The sequence below is a fragment of the Mustela erminea genome, chromosome 10 (assembly GCF_009829155.1).
Source record: "Mustela erminea isolate mMusErm1 chromosome 10, mMusErm1.Pri, whole genome shotgun sequence".
Classification (NCBI taxonomy): domain Eukaryota; kingdom Metazoa; phylum Chordata; class Mammalia; order Carnivora; family Mustelidae; genus Mustela; species Mustela erminea.
The window spans coordinates 30,153,064-30,164,495 of record NC_045623.1 but is presented as its reverse complement, the minus strand read 5'-3'; the positions used below and the strand labels follow the sequence as shown (position 1 = coordinate 30,164,495).

The following is an 11,432-nucleotide window of genomic DNA, read 5'->3' as shown; positions in this document are numbered from 1 at the left end:
TAAAAATGACACAGACATTGCCAATGGAGCGCTCAGGTGTGGTAGAGACAGACAGCTAAAGTGAGCTTCCCTTCCCGAGGCAGTGTGGAATTTCCCCCATACCTGTCTCTTTCCAGTCCTAGAAGCCTTCCTAAAACAACCACAGCCCACCACGAACAAGTGCTTATGTCCCCCTCCCTCACACAGGCGCCCCCAAAATGGTTTGGTTTAAAACGATTATGTTCTGATTCTTCGTGAGCTTTTCTGCAAATAATTAGATGTCTCATGAGCCACTACTCCCTGACACCCCTGCAGAAGATGCACACATCAGCACCGTGGAAATGGCACAGTATTACATGACATCTGTAAACAGTTACAGAGACAAGTTGGATCTCATGTCCAACCAAGCATCCACGCTCACTTGTTCTTGCCTCTTTGTCTCCTGTCCTAATTATACCTATGAGGTAGGCACTCAAATAAGCTGGGCAAACAGTCATGAAACCTAGATTTGGCTAATACCCTTTGACAATGGATAATGTTTATGTGTATTGCCAGTTGGGCGTTTTCTTCAAACCCTACAAAGCAGACTTGACATGGAATATCAGGACCAAGCCATTCACATCCACCCCGGCATTACAGAACCTTGCCATGACTAGCACTTCTGTGGTAGCAGTGCTCACAGAAGCTCACGCCATGACAGGAAGCTACACCCACACAAAGGATGTCTAAATACCAGATGGGGCACACCAGGGAGATGAGGGGATTCAAACAGTCTGTGATAAGTACATTTGTACTTTATTTTCTCCTTAAAAATAACACACACACACACACACACACACACACACACACACATACACACACACAGAGGACAGCAGATCCACTCCAAGTGAGTGTGATATGGAGTTAGAGCTACTAGTAGGATGGGCTGGATTAGAAGGGTTTTTGCATTCATTTGGCTGGGTCAGTTTCCTCATCAGGTGTTTCAGGTGAGGGGGTCAGCTGTGGTTGCTCTTGGAAAGAGTCCCCTTCAGAGTTTGCGGTATGGCCTGCTTGGGTTTGTTTCTGTGGCTGAGCCGGTCCAATCAGATGACCATATGGCAAAGTCTCCTGCCTTCCCAGCTGTCCAGAGTTTCTCTCCAGCAATAGGGAATGAGTGGTATGGAGATCAGACCTGTGGAAGGAGATCAGATGGACTCTTGTCATCTTGGTTTTGTGAAGAGATGGCATATCAGCTTTTAAATTTTCAAAGTTAAACAGCTGTCAACTGCTGAAGGAAGCTCAGTGGAGCATCCTAGGATTCTGTCAGATCACCAAGGTTACGAGCAACGCTTGTTTCCTTGTCAGTGAAAAGCTTGGACCAGATGACCTCTTAGGTGTAGACATTATAAAAGCTCATGCCATCTGTGTGCACATGCTTGCCTCTTTGAGGGACTCTATACTCTCCGTACAGTTCCCAAAGGCTGTCATGGTATCTTTTGGGTTGTTTTTTAGCCTAAAAATGTTACCATGCTCTTCCTGTCTTATAAGCCAAGAAGTCATAATTTAGGCCATTCATGAGGTACAGAATTCCCTTTGTGTAGTTTCCAAAGAGGTGGCTCCTGGGAAGCACAAAAATCTGATGAGGGCATGGAAGGGTGGGAGAAATTGGAGCTAGGGTTTAGGACAGCAGGCTCCAGATCAAAACTCAAGCATTATATCCAGCTCCTGAAGAAGGGGACACCTTTCTAACTAGAGAGACAAGGTCTCCAGTTAGAAGGCTGAATTCTTATACCAGTTGTGGGGGATGGGAGGAGTGTCAGCAAGGGGGGGTTAAATGTAGGTCTGCCTACATCCAGACAAAATGTGGTTTATCAATTATCTAGCTTAAAAATCACACAAGCTCTTGAGAAGACGATTAACTTAGTATTAAGAGGTAAGAAAATGCTTTGAGGTGGGGCAAAGATCCCAGGCAAGACTGCAGGTACTTCAGAAATGAATTGATAAGGCTATAAATTATACATGAAAACTCTTTAACAATAAATAAGGATCAGGCTCAACACCAAAAAAACAAAAAAATCCAATTCAAAAACAGACTGGGGGGTGCCTGGGTGGCTCAGTCGGTTAAACTCCAACCCTTGGTCTCATTTGAGGTCTTGATCTCAGTGTTGTAAATTTAAGCACCACATTGGGCTCCATAGTAGGCATGGAGCCTACTTAATAATAATAATAATAATAATAATAATAATAATAATGGATTAAAATAAATTAATAAGTTAAAAATATGCAGAGTACCTGAATAGTTATTTTTCCAAAGAAATGGCTAACAGAAACATGAAAAATGCTCAATATCACTAATCATGAGGGAAATGCAAACTGAACCCACAATGAGATATCACCTCACACTAGTCAAAATGGATAGAATCAAAAAGACAAGAAACAATAAGTGTTGGTGAGGATATGGGGAAAATGGAACCCTTGTGCACTGTTCTAGGGGAATAGAAATTGGTGCAACCACTCTGGAAAACACTGTAGAAAACAGGAATAACATTTGATCCAATAATTCTACCTCTGGGTATTTACCCAAAGAAAACAAAAACACTAATTCAAAGGGATACATGTATTCTATTTTTTTTATTTTTTGCAGCATTATTTACAATAGCCGAGATATAGAAGTAATCCAAGTGTCCACTGATAGATAATGGATAAAGACATGGTGTACTGTGGTGAGCATAGCATAACGTATAGGGAAGCTGAATCATTATATTGTACACCTAAAACTAATGTAACATTGTGAGTCAACTATACCCAAATAAAAAAACTAAAGAAAAAAAGATGTGACACATATATACAATGCAATATTATTCAGTCATAAAAGAATGAAATTCTGCCATTCAAGACAATGTGGATGGACACAGAGGGTATTATGCTAAGAGAAGTAAGTCAGACAAAAAGACAAATACCATGTGATTTCATTTATATGGAATCTAAAAATCAAAACATATAAACAAGCCAGAAGCAGACTCATAAATTCAGAGAATAACCTGGTGGTTGCCAGAGGGGGAGGAGTGGAAGGGTGGATGAAATGGGTAAGGGAGATAAAGACATACAAACTTCCAGTTGTAAAATAAATAAATCATAGGGATGAGAAGTATAACATAAGGAATATAGTCAGTAATGTTGTAACAATGTTGTATGGTGACTATGGTGAGCATTTGGTAATGCATATAATTGCCAAATCACTACATTTTTACAATAATTTATATTGTATACTTGAAACTAATATAATACAGCATGTTAATGACACTTCAATTAAAAAATAAAATTGCAGGGGCACCTGGGTGGCTCAGTTGGTTAAGCGACTGCCTTTGGCTCAGGTCATGAGCCTGGAGTCCTGGGATCGGGTCCCACATCAGGCTCCCAGCCCCAATGGGGAGTCTGATTCTCCCTCTGACCTGCTCTCTCACTCTGTCTCTCTCTCTTTCTTTCAAATAAGTAAATAAAATCTTAAAAAATAATAAAATTACCTGGTGATTCACAGACCTGTACCCCTGGGGATAAAAATATATGTTTATAAAAAATAAAAAATTAAAAAAAATAATAAAATTGCAGTCAAAAAAAGGCTAAGGGCAAGAAAGTTATCTGAGTTGTTCCTGCTTCTGGAAAACAAACATGATGGTCACTAATTTATAAGCCCATTTAAGATGTTTCTAAGTTGACTGATCATCTATCACCTAGTTATCTATAGAAACCTTGACCCTCACTCGTTTCCATAAAAGATTGTGACATTCCACAAACCTCATCCCAAAGGATATTTTCCAGTTCTGAGTCCCTCAAGAATTCAAAGCATTCTTGCTAAACAGACACACTGCTCTCTAGATAATGAAATGCTGGTGGTAGCCCTCACTCACGAGTGGGGCTGGAAAGCCACCAGAGGCTGAACTTCCTGTAGCTGCACTGTCACATGTATTTGGAGGCAGGCTGTGAATGTTTTCTATAAATTACTGAGAGAAACAACCTTTTTCTTGTTTGTAAGAGACGTTAGGGGAAACTATTTTAAAGTGGTATAATGTAAACAAGACTGTAATTACTATTTGTTTCATGACATTTATTTACATACAACATTATACAAGAGAATTCTCTCTAACCTTTGTAAAGGTACTATGTCATTAAGTCAGAGTTAGAGTTTGAATCACAAATTTATTGTAAAAATATACCAATTTAATAAAGGTGTTACAGTAGGTTTTCTATTGTAATATTTTTATACTAAAATGTGACAAACAACATAGAAAATTGGTCACATCCAATAAGGGGGAAAAGTCTGGAATTAAATGCCGCAGATCACAGGCCATCAGTGCCCCTTACCTGGACCAGAGATGACTTGGTGTTAGCCCTCTGAGAGAGAATATACCAGGTTTGGGTGGGGAGACCACTGTTAGTTCTAGGAAACACTTCTGCTACCCAGTGAGTTATAAAAGAGGCTCATAACTGCAAATGGCTTTCAAAGAATAATTTTCTAGAGGTATAAACACTAAGTATCAGATTTGCAAATGAGGAAGAGTGCCTAGAAAATCTTAGCAGAACTATCATTCTCTGGACAGGTGCCTTTGCTTAGGCATTTCTGGGTCCTCTAGGGAGATGGGATACAAGGTTAACCTTGCCAAGTAGATTTTAGATCTCTACTAGTCAAGAGGAAGGGGAAAAATTCATTGCAAGCATGGCCTTGAAAAGGAGTGTTTCAACCAGTGGTAAGATTTGTGAGGTTTTTTGCAATTAAGAAACTGGTGGGAGGTTCAGCTGTAAAGGAACATATCTAAAATAGTAGAGTACATTTAAGTTTTCAAATGTGATTATACTATGGAGCAATTATACAAAACAAGTCTCACTGCTATATATAAAGGAAGATACCTTTTGCTAAGCTATTTGGAAAAGATACTTTAGGTTCTGCATTGTCAAAGCAGTGCAGCTAGTACGGGGTGATTCATGAGTAAATAGTATCCTGAATAAGGCTTCACTATTCTATGTAACACTTAGGTTCACCCTTGAAGAGACAACAGAGTTTTAATAAAACCTGAATCGACACAGTAAGACAAATTAGCACTGGCCAAAAGTCTGTCCATCATGTTTTTCAGAAGTAGATAATTCAGGATGTTTACTGTATCTACATTTCATAAATTCTATTTACAATCATTATCATCTACCTCTTTTGGGCAAAGTTCCAATGTTGTCTTTATGCTTCAAAAATAGAATTTGAATTCCATTATTCCAAATAGGTTATTTTAAACTTTTCCAGACTTACTAGAAGAATGTAAGTATCTACCCTGAGTATAAATACAGCATCTATTATTCTATATAACTGATGTCATCTAGAATCTAGGAGTAGAGTCCTTTATTATAACTTCATTCTGGAACAAATCACCATATGGCATGTATACCTATACGTGTTGAAACTGAAAACTTGTCCTATGAATTCTTTGGTTTAGAAATGTCTAAATGTGAAATTGGGTGATTTAATAATATCAAGTGTAGATAAGAGATCACTTAAAACTTCTTAGGGAGTAAGTTCAGAAATAAGGTTATACAATTTTAAGAAGTGCACAAAAAGCCCATACGTGTTTAGTTCTTTCATTGGATAAAAAATAGAAGTCAAATACTTAACAGGTCTCAAACTTATTTAAAAACTAAAATGGGGTGAAACATTGAAACTGAGAAAAAAAAAGAAACTGGTGGAAGGAATGAGAATTTGCTAGGAAGTAAGATTTTGTACATTGATGCTTATTGGAGAAATGCCTTGATTTTATTCTCTATGCAATTTTGGACAGAATAACTGAATTAATCTGTCCCTTTAAAATCCCAAGCTTTGGCACCTGGCTGGTTCAGTCAGTAGAGCATGTAACCCTCAATCTCAGGGTCATGAATTCAAACCCACATTGGTCCTGAAGCCTACTTACAAATTTTTAAAAAAAATTCCCTGGTATAAGCCAAGGTGCTTGGACAGGGCTTCTTCCAGTGCTTTCTCTAGTGCTCTCTGTCTGGGGAACGGGGGTGGGGTAGACATGCTCCTTACATGGAGCACAATGCCAGGGATGGATCTTGGAAGCACCTATCCCAAGAGTTATCACAGGCCAGGATACACATTTCCTATTGCTTCTTCCTTCACCAACTTGAGATTTTTAAAAATCAATTAATTTTTAAAGTGATCTCTATACCCAGTGTGGGGCTTGAACTCACAACCCCACGATCAAGAATAGAATGCTCCACCAACTGAGTCAGCAAGGCACCCCTTGATATTTTTATACAGAAAAATAAGTCCTCTTCCTAAAACAGACAATTATCTTTTCTCTAACCAAATATTTCCACCATTGAAATGAAGTGCCAGTTAATCTCCTTCCTTTAAACTCAAATATACAGCCAAAAACATAAATGTCAAATATCCTAACAACCCAAACATTGTAATACTCTCTCCTATTTTCCCTGCTTCATATTTCTAAATCTCTTTTTTAATAAGATTTTATTTATTTATTGGACACACAGAGATCACAAGTAGGCAGAGAGGCAGGAAGGGAAGCAGGCTCCCCGCCGAGCAGAGAGACTGATGCGGGGCTCCATCCCAGGACCCTGGGATCACGACCTGAGCCAAAGGCAGAGGCTTTAACCCACTGAGCCACCCAGGGGCCCCCCTGCCTCATATTTCCAAAACCAAGTCTTTTCACTATAAGAAAAGCATGTGGGAAAGTTCTCAAAAATGCTGTCCCACACCACCTAGATAGCTTCTTGATTATAAAAGGAACCTCCACAACCACTGACTGAACAGTCCCTCAGCACAGAAGTGGTGGGGAGCAGCGGGAATGTGGTGGGGATGTGGTATGGGGCGGACTCTCTGTGGGAGGCAATCTGGACCTTGGGGTCCCTCAGACCCAGCGTACCAGTCCCTGAGCTGAGGATCTGCCTCAGAGAGTGGACTGTGAAAGAGGAGCAGGAGTACCTTGGCTTGTCGGCTGGCTCCAGCGGCTCGAGGGTGCAAAGGGAGGTCATGAATTTCAGTCTGCTGTTTAGCAAAATTCACAAATACCTGGAGACAAGAGTAGGAGAGCAAGAGTAGGTAGATGGTCCCAGAAAAATGGTATCCTTGACCCATCCACCCACCCACTTTCTGTCTGTATTCTACAGTTAATGTATGGCCCTGCTAGAGCAGCTCTGTCCTGCAGGAGGGGAGGGTGGCCCACCCACAAAGCCTAGCCACCCATGCCCAGGATAGACTCGTTTCTTAGAATTCTGCGCTGAGTCAAAGGAATTCCCATGGGAAGATTCAGAGGACTCCAGGTAGATTCTCAGCTAGCAGCATCCTCCTAAACCTCTAAAGAAACTGAAAACAAAAAAAGCAAAAATAGAAGGAGGAGTCCGATCTCCCCTCTTTTCTGTTCTTTATTCAATGTGCGCTATGGCTATGATTCCTGCTCCAGCCTTCACCTGCTGGCAAAAAGGTACTGGTGAGCCAGCTCCTCAAAGGGTATATGGAGACTTGCCTATTCCCACTGCTTTATTAAGCGGCCTTAAGGATGTTTATTCAAAACAAACCAAATGGCAACAACAGTAACCCCCCAGAAACAACTCAAATGTCCAAATGGGTGAATGGATAAGCAAACATGGTATATACATATAGTGGAATATGACTCAGCCTTTATAAGAATATTCTGACACATGCTACAATGTCAATGAACTGGAGGACATTATGTTAAGGGAAATAAGCTGGACACAAAAGGACAAATACTATATGATTCCACTTACATAAGGTATGTGTAGTAGTCAATAGAAAGTAGGACAGTAGTTACCAGGGCCTGGGGGAGGTGGTTAATGGGGAATTCTTGTCTAATGGATATACAGTTTCAGTTTGGGAAGATAAAAATTTCTGGAGATGGTGATCCATTTCACAATATGTGACTATACTCAATGCCACTGAATTGTACACTTAAAAATAGTTATTTATGTTATATATACTTTGCCATAATAAGAAAAAAAATCCCTGAACTGAAATGAATGGGTGCATTTGATTGTATGAAAATTAAGCATCGAGGGGCGCCTGGGTGGCTCAGTGGGTTGGGCCTCTGCCTTCGGCTCAGGTCATGATCCCAGGACCCTGGGATCGAGCCCCACATCGGGCTCTCTGCTCAGCGGGGAGCCTGCTTCCCTCTCTCTCTCTCTGCATGCCTCTCCATCTACTTGTGATTTCTCTCTGCCAAATAAATAAATAAAATCTTAAAAAAAAAATTAAGCATCGATAACATTGATTTGAAAAGGAAAAAAAAAAAAATAAGAGCCACTACCACCAACCAGGAAGAATGAAAAAAGATCATAGTATAGTGGGGAAGGATGATGTAAAGTCAATGAAATTTGCTGATGACTAAAATATTGTTGGAAAACAATTTTGGATCTGCCAAGCTTTACCCTAATGGATGGAGGCACCAGAGCATGAAAAATAAGGCGTGTGGCGCCAGCACTCATGTGGCTTCCAGCCCAGACTGTGTGCAGCCCCCTGCCACACACGGGGCCGGCGGGCAACCTGCCTGGTCCAGCGTGGTCTGCGTGACGGAGTACTCCTCGATGAGCAGGCTGTCCTTGTGGGAGATGAGCAGCCGGAAGATGCGGGCCAGGGAGGAGGAGGAGACCTGGAACTGGAGCATGTTGTAGTGGCGCTCCCGCTGCACGCTGCCTGGGAAGTTCCCCTGGAAAAACTGTTCCACCGGATTCAGGTCGGGAAGCAAGTCTTCCTTTGGGGATCTGATCTTCATCGTGACAATGTAGCCATCTCCAAACCTAGGCGACATGCAGGGTAGCCCGGCACGGGCCTGTTAGTAGCTGGGTCTAAGGCAATTCCAAAATAAGGAATAGATTCATCAAAAATATTGAGGATGATAGGCCCATACTATAGAACCTGTGTGCATGTTTAACACTAGGAGGAAAAAACCTGTGATGGTTCCCAGAAAAAAATAGTCTGGTATTAGTGTGTAGAGGTCCAAATGTCTGTGTGGTGAAGTGAGTCACCAGACCTGTGTCACAGCTTCTTGGGTCCAACTCCTGTAGACATGGATGCTCCCTGCTCCTTTCCCTCCCATTTACCTGCTGAAGCCAAAGGTAGATTTAGCCCCTTGTGGAGATCACAACCTGCCCACAAAGGCCTCTGGAACTAGTATTTACTCAGTAATGGAAAGGCTGCCTCCTTCTTCAAAGAGATCCCCAGGAGGGCACCAAGACTTGAGAAGCAGCACTTCCCTGTGGAAATTTCCAGAACAAGTGGGAGCTGCTAGGGTCAGGACCCTCAACTCTTCCCCCTTCTGTGTTAGTTATAATTTACCTCAATGCTCTCTCTATGACCAAGGGTTGTTCCCCTCTACAATAAAATATCTTTCCTTGCAGCTCTGGAAAACTGACTGCCCCTCCACATGGGAGATAGTCCCTTCTCACCTGCTCTACCATGAGGATACTGATCAGAGGGAAAACAATGGGGAATCCATCCATGTCTTCTGCCGTTGGACCCAGGAAGCTCTGCTATGGCTCTGGCGACCTTGTATGCTGAGGTGGATGTCAGTCCCCCTAGATATTTGTGCAGCGTCACTCAAATGCTGCTAACCTACTAGACCTTCCTCTCAATCACTCATCTGCCCTGATGCATACGAAGGATGATGTGTCTTGGGTAACAGTTCCATGCGTACAAGACTAAGCATTTTGGCCTGGATAAGGTAGGTATGTACTGTTCTTTTTACCAATGAGCACAGCGACTTTTATATTCTGGGCTCTTAAAAAGCGTTTGTTAAATAACTGAGTAATAACTACAAATCCACCCTTCCTAGTTTATCAAGTGTATCAGAATGCAAGGAAGAATGGCATTATTATCATAACCTCATTTTAGCTGATTAATTGTGGTTTTGGGACATAAACTATTATAAATAATGCATTGTTTATGACAGTTTACAATTTATGCGGACAGGGTAATCCTACTGAAGAACACTGGCATTTTTGGTTGACATATACTTCATGGTCACTTCTCAAACTCAAAAGCATAAACATGTCTTAAAGGAAAACTGATTCTCGGGCTATTTGGTCTCCTAATGATCCCTATTTTGGTCATGGATTCTTTTTTTTTAAAAAAATGATTTTATTTATTTATTTGACACAGAGAGAGAGAGATCACAAGTAGGCAGAGAGGCAGGAAGAGAGAGAGAGGGAGAAGCAGACTCCCTTCTGAGCAGAGAGCCTGATGTAGGGCTCAATCCAGGACCCTGGGATCATGACCTGAGCTGAAGGCAAGAGGCTTTAACCCACTGAGCCACCCAGGTGCCCTTGGTCATGGGTTCTTATTAAATAGGCCATAGGTGCTGGATCCGTTGGGATAAGTGGTGGGATAATGAGGCTGTGGTAGTGACCCTTCCTCATTCCAGGCCCAATCAGAACCCCTTCTGGAGACTCAGGGATTCCTCAACTGCAGGCAATTAGCCCAATCTAGAGAAGTTTCTTTCAGCACAGCAGCTTTTTCTGTCTGCTATTGTGACACAAGGCCCAGACCACATGCTTCTGCCCACATGATAAGGGGAGCAGGACCCTCCCAAGTGTCAGTAGAGAGCACAGGGCCTTGTTGACATCCTCTCTCACCAAAGAAGGTAACAAAGGTGACCCCCAGCATATATCCTTACTTGCACTTGAGGTGCTGAATGGTGCCCAGACACTGAAAGGTGCCCTTTACCATGATGGCCAGTCGGGTGCACAGAGCCTCACATTCTTCCATGCTGTGGGGCAGGAGAGAGGAAGTAAGCAGGGGCAGGGGTGTGCGGAGCCTTCCACTCTGCCCACCTGTTCTGCTCCAGCCCCCAGGAATCTCTTGCCTGTGGGATGTGAGGACCACAGCTCTCCCTTCTCTGATGATGCTCACAATGGTGTTCCACAACATGCGGCGTGCCTGGGGGTCCATGCCCGTGGTGGGTTCATCCTGTGGGGAGGCAGAGAGGGGAGGGAGCTAGGCTTGGAGCCTGCCTCTCCTGGTTATTGTACCCTCCTTGGCTGCCCCCTTCTAAGCAGTTCTGCTCTCTGGCAGACAATACACAAAGTGCCTCCCCAAGTGGGCAAGATTTGGGGAACCTGGGCTTTGGGTAGGGAAAGCAGGGGATCAACCAGGAGAGTAGAGAGACATTATGCATATCTATTGACCCCCTTCAGCCCACGAATGGGTTAAGATTAAGACAATGGCAGAATTATCTCAAAAATGAAAAAACCAACAACCTTATACACACACTTGCAAGGAGGCTGAGACATAGCCCAGGTGACTTGTATGAGTCGCCTCCCAGCCCTGCAGCCCATGTCCTCATAAACCCCTGACTGCACCGGCACAAGGGCCTTGGGTGTGGTGCAGCTCCAGTGAGAATCACACAAGCCTTTGATCCATGCCAGTGTTCTTGCCCACTCTGTATCCTGAAAAGACATCCTCC

At 42.6% G+C, this 11,432-nt stretch overlaps 1 protein-coding gene across 1 annotated transcript in view; it reads right to left on the bottom strand.

The window, feature by feature from the left end:
- Window positions 1-733: 733 nt before the first annotated feature.
- Window positions 734-11,432, bottom strand: part of ABCA4 (ATP binding cassette subfamily A member 4) — a 124,396-nt gene continuing 113,697 nt past the window's right edge. The window contains exons 46-50 of the mRNA XM_032302587.1: window positions 10,833-10,936; window positions 10,644-10,736; window positions 8,520-8,769; window positions 6,941-7,027; window positions 734-1,150 (exon numbers count right to left, since the gene is read on the bottom strand). Of these exons, the coding sequence (XP_032158478.1) occupies window positions 1,145-1,150; window positions 6,941-7,027; window positions 8,520-8,769; window positions 10,644-10,736; window positions 10,833-10,936 (540 nt within the window). The 3' untranslated portion in view covers window positions 734-1,144. The remainder of the gene's footprint in view (window positions 1,151-6,940; window positions 7,028-8,519; window positions 8,770-10,643; window positions 10,737-10,832; window positions 10,937-11,432) is intronic.